Here is a 19,499-nt window from a genome sequence, read left to right as displayed (position 1 = left end):
TAAAATGAATGTGATTTGGTTAAAGCAGCAGATCAAAGAGAGTTACAGTTAGCTTGATTGTTAATCTGGCTTCCTTGACATGATTTAAAGACAAAACTTTGAATGCAACAGAGAAACACTTGAAGTTCTGCTGGTTGTTCAGATAAACAGACATCCTGCCTGAGATGAAAATCCCAAAGGGGGGTGCGGAGAAAACCATACTGAGCATACCTAAACGTAGATGAGTGGGATCGGGCTGAAAATCTTTCTTAGTTTTTTATTTATTTATTTATTTTTGCAGCTGTGACATTATGATTACTTTTGTTGAATATTCAGCTCTTTCTTTAATGCAAAATTTATTCCTGTAGCTGAATCCCCAAATGCAAACCTTTAGGCAACATGCAAACGGTCCACCAACAATAAGTCAAGCATATATAAGTAAACTTGGATTAAAACTATTTATAGAATTGTTGCTGGAATGGATTTCTCATTTCAATCCACGTTTTCTTACTTTTTTCTCTCTGTGTCTTGTTTTCAGCAAATTTTTTGTTGATGTTTCTTTCCTTTTTTTTTTTTTTTTTTTAAAGTCTCATACTGCTTCAATCATTTCAGTGGTCCACTACTGCACTGTCTTTGATGATTGTAAGTTCCAGTGTGAATATTGACTGGAATCATGCCTGGTGTGGCTCAGGAGTATCGCTCCTTCCCTTCATGATCTGTGCTGAGCCTCCTTGTGACCTGCGCTGTATTAATATGTTCAGCAGAAAGAAGCCTCTTGGCACAGGACGCACCAGTAGCAGCCCTTTAATGTTGACGACTGTCAAGGCTTTGATTTCTGATTGATGAGTAAGGTCGGTGCAATAACAGAACGACACCACTGGTCACCTTGCCCCCTTTTCCACAACAGGAAACATATCCTTTAATAGTGCAAAGCAGCCCTGCCCCTCGGACTCCAGCAGCTACCACATGATCCATCTGAAACCGTAGATCTTCTAAAATGTACAGAATGAACAGTATGGATGCAACACCTATTGGAGGCCAACAAGTGGGAAGAAGGTTTTTTTTTTCTGCCCACAAGCCAGGCAGAAAGATCGCAGCCGAAAAGTGGTAGGCAGTTTACATACCGCGTCATCAACACTGCACAAGTCCTCCTGAAATATATAAACAACTCGTAAATGATTTATAGCACACTATACACAAGTGTTGCATTTACCATGTGTTTGATACCATGTTACCATGTCACTCCTCCTATGGGCTCCTATAAGTGGATGCTGAGGTATAAACAGATAAAGACCACAATATAGTAAAACACATTTGCATTAAAATAAAATCAGGATCAGGAGAGGTTTTAATCTTTAGCCATCTTTAGTCATGACTAACCATTAAAATGTTCTTATGTCTGCTTACAATTACAATACATTGTGTTATAAACCATTGACTAAAAGTTTATATACTGCTCATAAATGCAGTTTTATCACTGACTACTTTAGTTTTGACTGGATGCACCTAATAAACTGGCAACTGAGTGGTATGTGCATATGTCTTTAAAATCAATAAAATTTAACCTGTTTTTGGTGGGTGCAGCATTGCTCATCCCTCTAGACTTTACAGCATCGCTTCACACCACAAGCACGCAGACAATCATCATCACAACAAGTGGAAATACACTCAGTGGCCACTTTATTAATTAGAGCTGTACACTCAAATGCAATCCACTACACCTGTGCTGCCATAAAGTCTGCTTTTATGATGCCTATGATGTTTAGTTTTTTAAACTGCCACAGAGGTTTTAAATAAATTATATGTAAGTGCTGGTGTTGTATGGGACTATATTATATCCAGAGGAATATCTAATATTCAGTCCTCCTCATGAGGACAAAAAATTATCGCCTCTCTGTGCAACACCACCTTTAACTATGAACTCAGTCATGAACACGCAATATTACAAATATCTGACAATGTCAGCAAAACCTCAACATGATAAACTTTGTAAAGGACTGTACAGGTGCACCTAGTAAGTGGACACTGAATGTAAATAAAGTCCTTTAAGCCAAAAATGGTCAAACTGAAGACAGTATGTTAAAAAAATATATATATATATTATTATTATTATTTTCCCTTTTTCTAGTAAAAGAGGACAAGCTGACTTGAAAAAACAACAGAACTTAACTCAACTGTAACTAATTGCTCCTTTCATCTATCCAATTAAAAACAGAATTTTAATCCAAGTTGTCTATTTCTTGTTTTGATAGCTCATCACGTGCCACAGCCTTTTAATCAGCACCAAAACGTGAGTATTGCATATTAATTCAGCACCGATCCGTTATTTACACTACCGATTTTCATTGCTCTCTCCCTGTGCAGGACTTCTCTGTGGGCCGATCCCACAACGACTGGGCCTAATTGACAACAGCGGATGTGTTGGCAACATAGCCGCTAACTGCTAACATTTTCAATCCATACCCACTCAGGTGTGTATGTGTGAGAGGGTGTGAGGAGGTTGTTAAAATGGTGCTGAGGATCAATAGGATGTTGTTGTTAGTGAGAGACCTTTCAAGGGAAACATCAGTAAGGTGGCATCACAAGTTGTCACGTGTGATGTTTGTGAAATGTATCTGGAATGTCTCTACCTTCAGCCGCCTGTATAAATAGTCAGCAGCGACAGCTCAGCTCCCCTTGCATTTTCTGTGATGAAACAGCTCAGTTGCATGAGGTAATCTCACCCTTACCCAAATGAGATGGTAATGCCTTCACTCAGGGAATTCAGAAACACACGGCAGCACCTAGAAGGAGGCTGTGCACCTCAAATGGGACTAATAATAGAGACTTCACTGTTAACTCGGAATCTATATTATACGCCTCAAAAATGAGATCAACTATATGGGTCAGTGGGATTTCTGTGAGAGAAGAAAAACACAAGACTGGAGCAACTAAGAGAAAATATGCTCTGCTGACAACAGATCTAAGGAATGCAGTAGCTAATAAGAAAATTATTTGGGCAGAGTAACAGCTCAGAACTTTAATTAACAGAGCTGGTTTTAACTGATTGAAAGGGAATTCATGTCCACACTCATGTGCACGCAAGCCTAATTATTTTCAACCCCTTGATTGTCTAAATAGGCTTTATAAATAAAAGCACAAGTGGCTTGAAATGTTCAAAGGAAATTATTTTAGAAATGGGAATGATCAAAGAGCAGTCTTTCAAAACTTCTGTGATCTGTGAGCTGGAATACATGGGGACTTCAGTCCTACACGTGGCTGAGGCCTAGGTTTCATTTTAACTTGGGAGGAGACGTGCTCACAAACACCATAACTCCACCCCCAACATCTGGTTTTCTCAGGGGACAATAAAAGACATTTACTAGCCTCCATCCTTGCTCAGGCTGCCCACAAATTAAACTGTATTGATTAAAAAAAATGAAAAAAAAACCCCTGCATCAATTAATATCAGTATGATCTGATCAGATCTGATGTGATCTATAGGCATCCTGGGTGATGGATTTACAACATCTAACAACAGCAAAGCCTGCTTTATTATGGAGATGAATAATAAAATGTCTTTAGATAATTATGTCAGTGACTTCACTTTGCCTCTGGCATCTTGTTCACATGTGTGCATTAGCAACAGCACATGCTGGCTCCTGATCCATTTACTCTATCTTTACTTTATGTGTTGATAAAAGGAAGCCGTTGCACAACATTTCAAAATGCATGCAGGGGGAAAAAAAGCACAGTTTGGTACTTACAGTACAACTGTGTGGTAATAAGCTGCAGGGAGGGAGTGGCTTTTTTCCCCCCTCTGAGGCTCCTTGGCATTATTCATGGCCCCTCAGATGTGGCACATTCTGAATTAAGTTAATGTACAGAGCGTAGATAATGATGATCAAGTGGTAATAACACCAGTCAAATCCAGTATATGCACCATTTTTAATTACTAATTTATAGCTGGGCTTTTAATGTGGCTGCAAAGTTTCAGAGATTGTGCAATTTTAAACAAGACTGTCACTGTTTCTATAGTAAATCCGTCTCTCTTCTCTTGCATGCACAGACTGCTTTTCAGAAACCAGATTTTGTTTGGGCATTGATCTGATATCTCCCATATCTTGGTGGAGTACTGCATTTCCAAGGGAATATGTTCTTTTTTGTTAGAGATTAATATTTCTGGGACACACCCCAGTTGCACAGCTGAATTGCATAAATCTGTAGATTACATAACTGAAAGAACACAATGGCATTCACAACAGTGACGGTACAGTCAAGGTATCAGATACAGGAGTGGAGTTGAGGACAAGTGCTTCTTACTGCATGGCACCTTAACAATGGACCTGAAGGAACATGGGACAATTTTTGAACCTCTTACTCAACCAGAAAGCTTGAACACACGATGGTTCCCTGCAGACCAGAACAGACGCAGTCAGTTGTGACTTCTAGAAAGCGAAGGAGTACAGACTTCACAGGTCTCAGCCAACAGACATACTGCCATAGTGATCCTGGGACAAAATCACTGCAGATGTTTTTGATGTGCAAACCTTTACACCAACATAAGAATGTCTTATTGATGATGAAAAAGATGAAGGGACAGTCCATCACTTTGCCTTTGCTTCTCTTAAATCCGTTACCTGGGCTCTCTCATGCTCCTTGTGCTCCCTTTAGCCTGTAGCTAGTGATAAACTGTTTCCATCAATAGGTTTTTTGTCTTCAGGGAGGCCTAAATGACACTTTGGTGTGTTTGATTTATTTATTTATTTTTATTATTATTGATGACTGTAAATAAATAAAACAATTATAAATCACTTGCATTTCTTCCTGTTGCCTCCACACCACGAGACTGTTTCTGTCTGTGTCATGCACTTCAGGGTCAACACCACAAAAATCACATTTGTCCCCTCCATTAATGCCACAGCCTTAAAGCAACATATCATCAGAGAGTGGAGCTTGGTCTAACTGTAATTGAAAAGGCCCAAGGGGAATTCCAGGGTTGTGTGTGGGCTCCCCTAACCCCCTCCACACTATACATCCATCATTGTAGAGTTAGGCCCTGGGGTGTTCTTGTAACGCTGAAGGTTAACAGCGAGATCGCAATGCGTCCCCACTTATGGCTTTCAATAACGTGGCCCCCGTGGGCCCCTACTACTGCTACAAACACCAGATATAAGCTGAAAAAACTGTATACGGCACGATGTCAAGTACATGCATTAATTTGACGGCGACATACCAAGCAGACTATGCTTGAGTGCTTCAACAAATCCATGTTCAGCGAATGGATGGACTTCAATAGGGATGTGATCAGAAACAGAATCCTTCCTTCAGATGTCGAGTTCACAGGCTTGATTACACAGCCGCCTTGCAATGCATACTGCAACAGATAAAATTAAACACTCGCGATTACTCTCTGCTTTGAAACACCCTGGACCGTGATCAATGTGATCCCTTTTTTAAGTTCAACCTCAAACAGCACAGATTTGAGAAATCATACAAAAAGTATTCAAATGCTGTATCTCACAACAGAACCAAATTGCTGCTAATGAAATGTGATAGTTTTGAGAGACAGGAAAGACAGCAGGCACTTAGGGTCTCTTTGCACAGTTTTTTTTTTCTTTTCCTTTTTTTTTAATAAAATCTAAGGCATTGTGCTCTTTAGGTTTCATGATCAAAGCCTTTTGAACATTTTTGAATAAAACACTTCAACTGCATTATGTAAAATGTAAATCATTTGGCAAGAATCTAAAATGTAGCTGATCATTTCTAAAAGATCATATACAGCAGAACTGTGAACAAATACAGAGATGAAGAGAAAGGAGATAAATTCCTGCTCAAATATGTACATTTAAGCAGATTCATCTGGCTCTTCACATACATGAAAGCTACCAGCTGCCCTTGCCAGCCAGTGGAGGACATTAAGGCTCAGCCTGGTTGATCTCTGATGACAAGGGTCTGGAGGAGGGATTAGAAGCAAGGGGACCAAAGTTATGGTCATTCCCTTAAAAGGATGGCATTGCACCTCATAGGCCTGGAGCTTGCAGGACTTGAAAGATCTTCAAAGGTCTGCTCACCCCACACAACCCTACTCTAACTCCCAAAAAACCTTGAAAGTATGAATTTTGAAAGATATGGACTTTTTAAAATATTATTTATTTTCTTTTTGCATTGCAACAGATCTCAACAAATACTGCAGGCCATATCGAAAGAAACTGCTTTTAGTTTATTGTTTATTTTTATTTGCATAAGATAATTATTGTTAGTCATTTAGTTACCTTCTGTGCTTACCAGCTCACCGGAGACCATTGAAGTCTCAATGAAATCTCAGAAACCAGCTCACGAGAAACTGTCAAAAATATCTATTATGTAAGGCATGGATAATAAATGAAAAAGAGAAAAAAAAGGCATCTTTTTAAGACAAATCCACAGGGGTAAATTGCAATGCATCAAAAGACAAATATGCATTAGATATGAGGATAGGCGGGCCCTTTTCTGTATCCCGCTGAATTATTGGCTGTTCAGCAATACTCAGTTTTTGGTGAATTCCACAACAATAGTCGGAGAGCTGAGTGTTTGAGGGGTTTGGGCTTTAGATGACAGTGGAGCAACCATTGAGGAGAGTGAATAGAATCCTGGTTTAATACGCCCTGGTACGGGCTGGACTACACAGGGGCTGGCACCACTAATCAGAAAACATGAGAATGAAATCTAAAGGATCAGTCCGGTTAAATCATAAAAGCACAGTGCTGGGATTCTACATTCTTATTCACCATCTTATGGTTTGTAAACACGCGCGTTTGTAATGACTGCATTGTCTGACACAAGAGACCCGCTTCTGATTGAGTGTTTTAAAGGCTTATTAATTGTCAAGCTGTCAAATTAACACAGGCTTTGACATGAATCAGATTACCTTACTAATGTTCTCAGCGAGAAACAAGTGACATGAGCTGCATATTCATTTCACTGCACTGTTTCATCTTATTCACAGTTGCATTACATATCGCTAAATCTTTTACTTTGCATCCAGTCTTTCTTCATTGTCACAATTGCCCTCATTATACATTCTCCGCATCACTGATGCATTGATATCAAACCTCAGTAGCCATTGTTCTCCAACTCTAGGGAGAATGTGAGGAAAAAAATTAAAGCAGCAGCGTAGCTGCATCCAGTTTACTATGTGGGGTTGCAATTTTCCATGGGGGGGCAGTGTACAGAAAAAAAGCAGATATACGAGTCAAGTTCCACGCATGTTCTGGCAGAATCTGGCAGAGGGAACCTACTCACCGTGGAACCACACTGTCAGAGATTAGGGGCCATCATGAAGGAGCCATAGAGGGTGAAGATAGCCAGGAGCTGCATGGATAAAGATAGATGAGACGGTGGAACAAGAGGACCTACTGAAAAAGGGGGGGGGGGGGGGGGGGGGTACAGAGGGGTGGATGAAAAGAAAGCAAGTAGGGGATCAACAGCACCACTGACTTGACCCAGGGAGGATGGGGGGAAAAGCCAGAGAGCCAATTAAAATCACACTTGGTCAGAGTCAACACTGACATAGATCGAGCAGAGTGTTTGAACCGTACTTGGAAAAGTATGGGAGCCGCACAGTGCAAGTTACGCAAGATGTCATACGTGGTTATGATGATGCATAAAAAACCAAAGATTTGGTGTGACAAAGCAGCCCACCCCCTGGTACACAGCTGGTGCTCAGCCCAAGCATGGCATAACAGCATCCCAGGGGGGAAAAAATAGCAATTCAACACATCCCAAGGTGAAATAGCATTATTTACATTAAATTGATGTATACCCTGTATACACTGTCCAAAATGGCGCCTGCTTGTTGCTAGGCAGAGAGTGCAAGAGTAAAAATGGCGGCAGTCAAGTGGCAAACTGGGAAGTGGAGGTCTAATCAGTTGTGATTACTGGGGGGAAGGGTGTGGCAGGGTTCGATGATTATGGAATATTACCAAAGCTTAGTCAGAATATTCGGCAAAATGCTTGCACGCTGCAGTCGGAGACATTCACGGCTTAGGGTTCTGCATTTTAGCTTGATATATGTCCTCAGACAGAAAAGGGAAGGTCATTTACGGAGGCTTCGTTGAGCACAAAATAATGTTTGATCACCTCTATTATGTTTTTGTGGAGAGATTTCCTACTTTTAGAAAAAGAGGAGAAAAGGGCAACATGATGCATACAGTAGTCAGGGGTTCGGAGGTAAGCTTCAGGATAGAAGTACAGGATATTACTTTAAAAACATTGATACCACACTAACACCAAAAGCATTTGATGCAAGCTACTGATAAGACTGCAAGACAAGATCAAGTTATCTCAGAAATTTAAGTCATCGCATCGTTAAAATACACTGATTGAAGCCAACCCAGTTGACTACTTAACTCCATGAACATTATTAACATTATCAACCCGAATAGCACTGATACAACGGTGGCTTTTCAGGTAAACATTCACTACTCATTAGAAAAAACAAGTCTGACAAAAAGCCAAAAAGGCAGGGCTTGTCCAGGATGTAGCCTGCTTCTCTTCCAATAGCAAACGGGTTTGGATCCAACCCTCGTCAGCTCTAAAGGATACGCAGTTCAAACTGGTTGTTTTCTTATCAAAATAGAAATGGAAATACTGCAACTTGTCGGTGGTAGTTAGAAAGACTTGCCTCGCTGAAAGCTAAAAACTAAACTCAGTAGGGATTTGCAAAATGCATCATCAGAAAAATCTGGCTCTCCCAAAAGATGTATACCCATGAGTATCATGTGCAACATAGACTTTTAAAAAGCACACAGAAGGCATAAACAAGTTCATCACAGCTTTGCGCCATCACAAAAACAATTACACTGTAAGCACTTAAAATGTAGGAGCTTACTTTGCATGTTTGCACAGCGGATTAAAACAGTTTTCTTCTACATTTAATGAATACAGAAGGATGAATGTTGCGACAAAAATAATGAGCGGCTTGTGGGTTTATCCCGCTTTTATTTTGTCTTACAAATAACATCCAAATAACAGCACCATAAGCAAAGTCTTCTGAACTTTTAAAGAACCTAAATCATGTTAATATGGTTGACACTGGAAGGAAAACATTTTCTAATACAGTCTTAGAACATTCACTCCCATATATTGTTTGTGACCATCCAAAGAGCTGGCCCTTCATCAAATCCTTTTACTGGAATAAAAAACATCCTTGTTACAGCTAGTTAGCTGTCGGATCACTGCAAACATGTATTTCAAAGAAATGTAAAATTAAAGCACTTTTTGACCTGATTTCCATTTGATATGTGTGGAAGCAAATTGGTATATGTAATGGCAGTCATTAGCTGACTGTTTAATGGTATAAAATGCTGACATGCTGAATGCTGAATCCATATGCACAGCAAAGTATAAAGCTTTGCTTCTGGCAGTGGAGCAGATGGGTTTTTTCATTATCTTATTCATCACAACTATGACCCATCTGACCTCCACAACAATCAAGCTATTGCAGTACCTTCCTGAGCAGGACGAGGACAGACACTGTGTACGTCATCTTTAGCCACACACCATTCAATGTCCAATTAACTGTACTTCCTCCTCACTACCAATCACTCTCCCATTTAAGTAGGTCATATTGTTAGAGAGGGGAGTAATTTCTGACACAGGAAACGAGGAGTGTAAACTAATAATGAACTGTGTGACGATAATAACACACCACAGGTGAGTTTAGCTCTGTACCAGCATTAGAAATGAAACTGAATCAAAGCAGCAGAAGTCCTCTCTGGTTATTTCTCTAAAACAATCAGATCTCTTGAAATTTACATTCCAGATGGTACAAAAAAACAAACAAGCAAACATGCATAAACCTCAGCGATGATTTCACTTAAAGTGAACTATAAGCACCACGGCCATCCAAGAAATCTTTCTTTAAAATCTTCTTTCAAACTTTCATCAATAGCCAAATGAGTGAGGAGGCCACAAATCCCGTCTGAATGACGTTGGGATTCTTGAACAGTGAAATCCAGTAAAAATATTAATTCAGACTCAAAGTGAGGAGCTCAAAACGTGGCAGGAATGCTAGTGGACTGTTAAAGTTATTAGTGCTTGCATAATATTTTGAGGCTACTTGGGTCATTTTTCTGTTTGCAGCTTGCTATAACCTTGAGTCTTTTCAGCGTGCGCGTGAGAAAAATGACGCACAGGACGGACTGTGCGCGACCCTGTGGTAAACACACCTGTATCTCCAAATCCCCAAAGACACACACGCGTACACACACACACGGCGCAGTTAAGAAAGCTAAAATCCTCAGTGGAAAACGCGAAAGGTGAGAGAGGTCCGTCTGGCCATCACATTTTAGCCATTTTTAGTATATTTTAGTTTCTAACATGTCACCGCTCACTCACAGAGGAGTCAATCAAACCATATTTTTAAACCCTTGTGTTGAAGGCCTCGTCCAGTACTTGACAACCAACCAACAAAACAGAATAATATCCGTGTGTAAAAACACCCTCCGTGTTCAGTCTGACTGCAATTTGCACAAAATTGTAAACCTGCAAATATGGCGTACAAAGAAAAAAGATGAAATTAAAAAAAAAAAAAGTTTGAGTTCACGATGAAAATGCATCGAGTTTAACCACACACGCCTGATCAAAGAGAATATAGACACTTTAATAAAATATAGAATACATAATTAATTATACAGTAGGCTTATGTACAGTAGAACTGTAGGCTAATTAAACGTTTTTAAAAGTACCACGAACACTGGGTTTTGCTCACACTGGTCTTACTTTTCACGTAAATGTGAAATGTACATATAATACAAACAAGGATACGCATGTTTAATGAAAACGGGGAGAAAAGTTGAACTTAATGAAGGGGAAGAAAAAAAAATACTGAGCCTCGCAGTATTGTAATTACAGGCAAACGATGCTCCAGGCCGATGACGCTTGTTAGGTCTCAGATTTTAACTTAAAAGTCTTCCAGATATTTATTTCATCTTGCGACATAATGACATGAAAAATGTTTCTATCTTCCCGACATACATTACACTTAGTTTACATTCAACAAAGACCCCAACACATGGGGCTACATTCAGCAAGACTTCTTTTCACAGTCCAATAAAATCAGATGACTCAACACGCAGATTCCATGAAATCCTTTTTTGTTTTGTTTTGTTTTTTTTTTTGTCTCACTAGGTATCTTTAATTATTATGTAACACAGCGAACAATTAGGCATATACACTTTGTTAAAGTTCCTCTAACCCACAGTGGGGATATGTAACTGTGGGCTACAAACCAAACAGGCCTCACAACAACAAATAAAGCTCGGCACATTCCGCAATTTCAACATTTCAGTAAGATGACTCAGGGCGTGCAACAAAATATCTGATACAACATTCACCAAAATACAGAGAGTAAATACAGAAACAGCTGTAAGTCGTATGCTGTAACGGGGAAAAAATAGACCCAATGTATATATAATTATTATTTTTTTCTTTTTTTTTTTTTTGAAGTTGCCCGCATGTGTCCCAGCAGGAACTCAGAGAGACGGGATGTTGTTACATTGCTTTGGTGGGAAAGAGTCCACGCCGCTGTGGCATGTGTACCATCCGTTGACAATACTCTTCTGAAAGGGAGAAGTGGAGGGGAAAGTCCTTGAGCTCTGGGCAAATGTGTGACCTGTCTGGCCGCAGGGGTGCTGGGAGGACTGGGACCTGTAGCTGCCTCTCTGTAGCAACAAAGGGTCCAAGAGGGGCTGTGACCTGTGTGTGGAGTAGTCCAAACTGCTGTCAAACGTGTGATGGAAACGTGACCTCAGGGTCGACTCGTCTCGACTCTCTGGGGACAGGGGGACATCTTGAGTGGAGGTGGGAGGATGAGGAGGGGTGATCTGGGCTCCATCCGGGACTCGGGTTGACCTGGCCTCAGCCATGTGACCCCCGTCACCGGGGCGCGCGTCTCCACTTTTGGCGTCGTGGGCCTTGTTGCAGTGGAGCTTCATATGCTTTCGGAGGGAGCTTGGGTGGGTGTAACACTTGTCGCAGCCCCTGACCTTGCACATGTAGGGTTTATCACTGGAGTGCACATGAGAATGTTTCTTTCTGTCGCTGCTGTTCGCAAACCTCCGGTTGCAGCCCTCGAACTCGCATTTAAAAGGTTTTTCACCTAAATGTGCAAAGAGAGAAATGGCGGCGAGTTATAAAAATGCTTAGAGGCCCGTGCATGCACCCCCCCTGGGTGTTTATGCTAATATTGGAGTAGCCTCAGTCAACTGAGCGCACTCCATATACCCATGTTATAGTAAAAGTGACTCTACAAACCAAAAATGCACATTCAGGCATCACTCGACTCTGTGAAATGACAATATGATCTTCAGCTGTCAGCAAGTGACACTGCAAACACGAAGGCTCTTTCAGGCCACATCAGGCTTGATGATGAATGTTGTTGGAAAAAAAAAATGGCACAGAATTCTGCTTATCACCAATGTTTAAAAACGTAGGAGTGTGCAGAGTGTAAACTAGCTGCTAAAACTTTCAAATGGTCCTGATCGCAACAAGTGAGCGGACTAAATCAACAAGGCTGTGGTTAAACATGCATTAGATTATCATGAACCTGCGACAGCAAACGCAAAGATTTGTTTTAATGGAGTTATTATGCACAGAATGAATTATGTCTATCAAGATGCTAATTGATCTTCTAGCTCAAAATTGCCTACAGCTGCCCACTGTCCCTCCTGCACACACACACACACACACACGTTGATGCAGCGCACAATCTGGACTCGTAAATAAAAGTTTATCACTCTGCCTCTGAATGGATGACTGAGCTTAGGAATTTTAAAAAAATAAATAAATAAAAGTTAATATTGGCAGCCTATAATTTCCTGACATAAAATATGTCTAATTAACAGCACAGTACGCATGTGCAGTTGTGTAATAACAATGTCATGAAGTGTGTCTTTTCTGTCTCTGTTCTATCTCCTTTCACTAGTTAAACAATTAAGACCATAAGTAAAAGAGGGCGTCTGCTAATTTTTCTTTTTTTTCTGAGGGTCATTCGCTTCATTGGTTAATTATATTTTCAATTTAAATCCTTACGTGCCAGTATAACTACAACACGTGTTATAATGTTCTACGATATAACATTGTGTGAAGAATAAAATACGACTGCACAGTAAATTCCTTTTATAGAAGATAATAAAATCACGGAAGGAAAAGCCTGAAGAAAGTCACCGTTTAAAAATGAAATGCACTTTATGACACAATTTCACAGTGACAAGTAACGGGCCTGTCCAAGTGATGGGAATTAAACGATGATAAGACCATAAGTAAATCATCTTTTTTTTTAGAAATGTGACTCATTTTGTTTACATTAGTATTTTTTTTTTTTTTTTTTTTTTTTTTTTGCTGAGTGAGGTCATTCGCTGCTCACCTTTTTTTTTTTTTATTTCCTGCTACCTCACTGTGTGATGAGCTCTGTTAGTGAGACGAGTCCCTGCAAGGCACAGACAGCGTAACGGCTACGTCACAGCTCTCCGGTGTCCCGGCATTTATTTAATAATTTCACTGAATGAAGTGGGAGAGGCACCCGAACCACTAGGCCTGCAGACTATACTCGTTGGTAACTGGCTTACTACTATTCAGCTGTGGTTCCTGCGTGGAGCCTGTGGGCCTAATTGCTGCTCTTCTCCAAAACCAGGCAACAACAGAGACAGAGAGAAGCAGCCAGAGAAGCTTTGCAGAGCACTTTTAAAAACAACAACCAAAAAAAATAAAAATAAATAAAACCCAACCAAAACAAAACAAACAAAACAAAACAAAAAACGTAGGCCTAAATAAACACCAGCATTATTTAAGAATTATTTAACAATAATAAAAATAACAATGATCAGAATAATGGTAATAACGAGAAGAATAATTTAAACAGAATTAGCAAACTTCCAGAATCAGATTTTATATATATATATATATATTTACACAGACAAACTGCAAAACTGATCAATACTAACAAAAGAGTTTATGAAGTTGAAAATACTGACTGTACTTTATTTAAAATTGCACCAATCAAAATATGTCACTATATTCGTATTAGTATTATTAAATTGTGTGTTTTTGTGTGATTATTAACTAACCTGTGTGAGTCCTCTTGTGGATCTTAAGATTTTCTGATCTTGCAAAAACTTTCTCACAGCCGTGAAAGGGGCAGGGAAAGGGCTTTTCCCCTGTGTGGACTCTGACGTGGTTCACCAGCTTGTATTTGGCTTTGAAAGGCTTCCTGTCCCTCGCACAATTCTCCCAGTGACAAACATATTCAGAGTGCTCTGGTCCTCCGACATGCTCCACTGTCACATGGGTGACAAGTTCATACATGGTCCCGAAGGCTCTGGAGCAAGGCAGCTTCCCAGCCCCCTCTTGGCCGTCACTCCACTTGCACACCAGCTCATGCTTCACTGTTTGCTTGGAGCACCTGAAGAAAGCGTCGCCTCCTCCACGCTGAATTGCCATGTTGATGGGTTTGTACAGACCCAGGAATTGTGTGACAAGTTGCTGACTGTTTCCTTTGGGGTTGATAGCTTGGCCGTAAGGGTGAGTCCGGGTGAGGAGGTCGCCAGGTAGACCCAGCATCATCTGGCTGCCGAGATCTCGAGATGCGTCGGTGGAGGCGTGGGCCTGCTCCTGATAACTTGTGAAAAAAGCATGGCTTCTGTTGTCCCTGCAGCCAGGAAAGTCGCGATACCTTCCAATCCCGCCATGTTGGTTAGCTCTTGATGCCAGTTGATCAGTGACGGGTGGCATGCCGGCTCCAGAAAGATTGGCTCCAATGATAATGCCCCTAGGGCTGTGCTCTAACCGGTGGCTGGGATATCCAGAGTCTGAAAAATTGGGAACCGAATGGTCAACATATGCACTGGACCTCGTCTCGGGGTAGTCTCGCAAATTGTGCGAGGGGCAGAGTTTTAAGGAACTGCCAGTGGGGTGTCCCATGTGCTCTCCTGCCAAAGGTGGCAGCACCACGCTGGGTTCAGTATTGCTCTCTCCGGGGTTGACGCAAGAGAGAGGGCAGCCACTAAACCTCGAAAGGCTTGTCATGTTTTGTTGTGAGTTTGGCTATGAGTTTGCAGAATCACACCAGTTCGGCACTCAGGATACACCTAGAAATTCAATTTCCATTTTCCTTGTTTGTATATCATCTGCATGTGAAATTCTTGGCCGTGAACTTCGCAGAAGTAGGAACCAGACTCAATTTCGTTAAAGTTGTGAGTCCCATGCCGTTCACTTTGCCCTCTTGATTTGTGGCAATAACCGTGGTAGTAAAAATGCTTCGAAACAGGCCATGGTGCAATATAAAAGCACAGCAGGCAAACCTGCTTTTAAAAAGGGAGCTTTGGGATTGGTTGGAATGCGCTGTGATTGACAGGCACTGGGTTTGTTTTAAAAGGGACACGCAGGCGTTCACTGCACGACTCCGTTTTCAAATATCGCAGAGAAAACGCTTTGAAATGTGCCGCGATACTCGCAAATATTGCTGCCTCTTTAACTTCTGGCGCCTTCTCATAAGACCCCTTTCTCTAAATCTCTATATAGGCCTATGAAAAAATGTAAAGGTTAATGCGTAGTACCAATCATCTGATAAGACTCAAGTGATTAAATGCAGACATGAGCAGAACACAAGACAATCACAGCCCATCTACCGTCTTTTATTTCGCTGGAGATCTTGCCAAAGCAAATGTCCCACTCCTGCCCTGAAAGAATAATAGAGAGACTGGCTATTGCGTGTCCAGGCCAATTATTGTCACGTCTTGCATTTTGAGTGGAGTGCCTTATTTGAAAACAGTGAAAGTTACATGAAAGTAATTCAAACAATTAACTAAGTTATTTGAAATTATTTAAAATAGTTAAAAAAAATGCGCGTCATTAGTCAGTATAACCATAAAGTTTAATCCAGTATTATTTTTATGTCATTAAGGCTACAAGTTACTAAGCTCTCGTGGAGATTTTAGTATCTTTGCGTTACACTTTTATTTTAAAGTATGCATTTTCGTCACAGGCACTAAATTGCTTGATGGCCTCGTGTACAAAGAAAAATAAAACTTTGACAAGGCAACAAGTAATTCTACACGACCCACCGGACCAGCAACACATCACAGTCTTACTGGAAAAGCACACATTTTCTAGCAGTGTCATAAGAAAACACAAGAGAACATGATGCACTATTTTTACCTTTGAGACCAGTGTGAACCATTTCCACACACAGACCCTTTTCTAGTTGAGCTAAGATGAATAAATAATCATCAGGAGCGCACACCACGCCTCTCGCAGGCCAATATCAAAAGTGGTTCGAGTGTAGGCTAAATTATAAACGTGACAAAGAGCTTTTTCACTCTTCCCTGGGAAACTCAGATAAACTTTGGGGTGCTGTGAGGACAGCAGCGTCAAGCTCTCCCCTCACTCCTCTCGTGCAGCACGTATTGCTGCATGTCTCGTGTAATTTGACATCACTCTGAATCCATCAACTCACTTTCTCCTACCTGCACCAGTTTAACCACATTCTTTTATTTGTTCCAGTTATTCAAATCTGCGTGGGCTCCGGACTGCAGCTCGTGGTTTAAGGTGAAAATCCTGCATATTCCTACAGACTGCAGCGATTTTGAGTTTTCAACTTTTTCTTAAAAGAAAAAAAAAATCCCCTTTCCACATTGTTATGCTGACGTCACCTGCAGAGACAAAGCAAGGGGCCCACTTGACATTAAATGCCGCAAAATAGTAGACGGACCCAGAACTGGCCTCGTTCGGTCATGATTGTAATGGACGCTCATATTTGTCAACCTTTAACCCGATGCTTTTTCCAAATATGATTGAGGGTCGAAGGCATATGAACCGAAAGTTTCCCATCTGTCATTCAGAAAGCACAAATGACTGATAGACCCGCGCCCCATATGATTCCAGGTCCTCATCTGCAGCAAGGGGGCAAAACCAGAGAGAGGACTACGGAGAATAATTGCACTTTTAACATGTGATGTGAGCCATGTAGGCCTGTCTGATAACTGAACACTGCTGTAATATTCTGCATTAAGGACTAAGATTATTTAAATGCTCGTGACATCTAAATTTGCTTAAATGTCCACATGGCTCTTAATGTCCTCATTAGATTTTTAGTCTAATAAGCAGTTTTCTATGAATTAGTCTATTCATTTCTCTACCATACAGTAAGTCTAGTAATAGCAACATTATCAACTAAATGGGCATAAGAAGGCCTACTTAATTGGTAAATTTATAGGCCTATGTTCAAAATTTGTCAAATAAATTAAGCACAATTTTAATTTCACTAGATTAATGTTGGAGTGGTGAGGTTAGCTTCAAGGCGATAAACAATAGAAATTTTAAGAGTAAACGGGCAAAATTAAAACAGTAAAATCAGTAACAATGTGGCATTTTCAATATGGAAACGACAAATGAAATTCAGTTTAAATATCCACACTGTAGCAAATTTTTAGCATTTTGACATCTGCAGTCCCTTCCAGCCCTCAAGTTTTATGAGTCGGGTGTCATTTTGATGTTGGTTATTTGACAGGCCAGACAAAATCCCAGTGACTGCTGCATACAAAATATCGCTTTCCAACAATCAAAACACTCATGTCAGGGAATACTCTTTACATGCATAAGGTCCAGGTCGCTCCCATTACAGGGAATGGAGACCAAATGAATGACAAGGTGAGATGGAGAGATGAAATTAAGCAGAACCAGAGCTACACTGCAACGCCATGTTGTACACTGGACGGAAAATACAGCAAATTTTTATTTCTTTAAACCGAGCCGGCGACGAGAAGAAATGTTTTAAAATAACACAAATTATCTATTTGGGGAAAACTGTTCAAACAAAGTCGATAAACACATCCATGCACACACATATATATATATACATATATATATGTATGTTTACCCATAATAAGCTACTCCCAGTCTGTATAAGAATCGCCAGGTATCATACTTGGCGATTAACTGTTGTAATACAAGACATAAGAGAAAATAATAAAGATTGGAGGATGCCGAGCACAAAATTTTATTTCATCAAGTCTCCAATTGAAAGAAAGTTACTGTGTGTTCATATATGTGCTACAGACACCTATGTGTATGTATGTGTGTGTTTGTGCATGTACGTTTAAACAACTGCATGCATCAGTGCAGAGTGTGCTGAGTTATTGTAATTGATGAGGGATGGCAGTGCACAGTCTTGCCATGACTTTATGAAATTTAGATGAATTAACAGGTTTGGGATGAGTCCATTTGCAGACAGATGCTCCAGTTAATCACAGCAAGCAGTCAATTTGCCCTCTCCATCAGCCATATGAAGGCAAACACCAAGTACTGCAGCAATCACTCGAGACCCAACTGACCATATAATCCAGGAACCACAGATGACAATCCATGCACTTCTTATTGTGCCATATGTAAGGATAAAGTTGTGTTGAAAAATCACAAAGCAAAGGCGGAATTACAAAACAATTCTGAGACAGTGTTTCCCCAGTGACAAATGAAAAACAAACACACGCACAGCACAAAAACATGCCTGATAGCGATGCAACACAGCCAAGCATTATGTTGTGAAATTTCAAATTATGAAAAAAATTGTCATTCATGTAAAGCTCTGCTATCTGATAAAAATTCCTGGCCATTATCAGCTGCTAAATTGTACAGAAATCTAAAATAGCTTTTGATATAGGCTACATGTATTTGAAAATACGACTCATAAAGTGACCATTTGTTTTGTGACAACACTAAGCATTCAGAAAATAAGTGCATGCCGACATCACATGCACAAATAGTATTCTCGCTGAAACAAATGTGAGCAAAATTCAAACATTCTTACAATGTTTGAAATCTACTGGATTACGGTGTGGATGCAGACCAGAACCTGAGCCTTTATGCTCTTGTGGGCCCCGCAGAATTTAACAGAACTGAGAAAAGTAGAGGACCAAGAATGCACAATCTATCTCCTTAATAAATCAAGAAATAGATGCAGTCTTGGAATTGGGATGTGGCACATTAAACCAGAGCAAAAACTTGCAAGTTCATTCAATGCAATGCCCTTTAAAGAAAAAAAAAGGAATAAAAAAAATTGTCAATCACATCATTATTTAACTGTATCTTTGATGGCTTTCTGTTGTTAAAAATCTAAATACAGAAAACACATTCCTGTACGGTGATATTTGATAAAAGGAAGTAATATTCGGCAATAGTTTGGCCATTGTTTTAGGGAGCTGAAGATTTCACTTGTGTCTGGTGGTCATTATTGAGTTAAGCTCAAGTCCACAAACTTGTCTGTAGCACCAGGCCTGAGCCAGCCAAGCAGAGTGTAGGCTGCAAGCCAGACAACATGGACTAAAAAAAATATATATATATATATATATATTCCACATAGCTGTAAGAAAAAAAAAATCCAGAAGACTGGGCTGTTATAGGCCAATTTGTCTAGATTAGAAGACAATTATCATGCATCTAGGTCATTTATCAAATTGTGCACTGAAATAACGTTTATAGCTACTGACTCCAACACATCTAGTTAG

At 40.2% G+C, this 19,499-nt stretch overlaps 1 protein-coding gene across 6 annotated transcripts in view; it reads right to left on the bottom strand.

Moving 5' to 3' along the window:
• zic6 (zic family member 6) overlaps positions 1–19,499 on the bottom strand; it is a 69,727-nt gene that overhangs the window by 12,923 nt on the left and 37,305 nt on the right. The window contains exons 3-4 of one of the 6 annotated variants that reach the window (XR_006844915.1): positions 7,243–7,311; positions 4,926–5,335 (exon numbers count right to left, since the gene is read on the bottom strand). The exons of 2 other annotated variants lie outside the window; for them this stretch is intronic. Coding sequence is in view for 2 of the 4 variants with exons in the window: in XM_046406730.1 (XP_046262686.1) it covers positions 11,475–12,100; positions 14,067–15,024 (1,584 nt within the window). In the remaining 2 variants the exon portion in view is untranslated. Of the gene's footprint in view, positions 1–4,925; positions 5,336–7,242; positions 7,312–10,576; positions 12,101–14,066; positions 15,194–19,499 lie in introns of those variants that run through there. 3 more of the 6 variants (XM_046406730.1, XM_046406731.1, XR_006844914.1) reach the window with 3 other exon arrangements.

The sequence above is a fragment of the Scatophagus argus genome, chromosome 12 (genome assembly GCF_020382885.2).
Source record: "Scatophagus argus isolate fScaArg1 chromosome 12, fScaArg1.pri, whole genome shotgun sequence".
NCBI lineage: Eukaryota > Metazoa > Chordata > Actinopteri > Scatophagidae > Scatophagus > Scatophagus argus.
The sequence above is the reverse complement of the archived record's forward strand: the minus strand, read 5'-3'. Positions and strand labels throughout refer to the sequence as shown.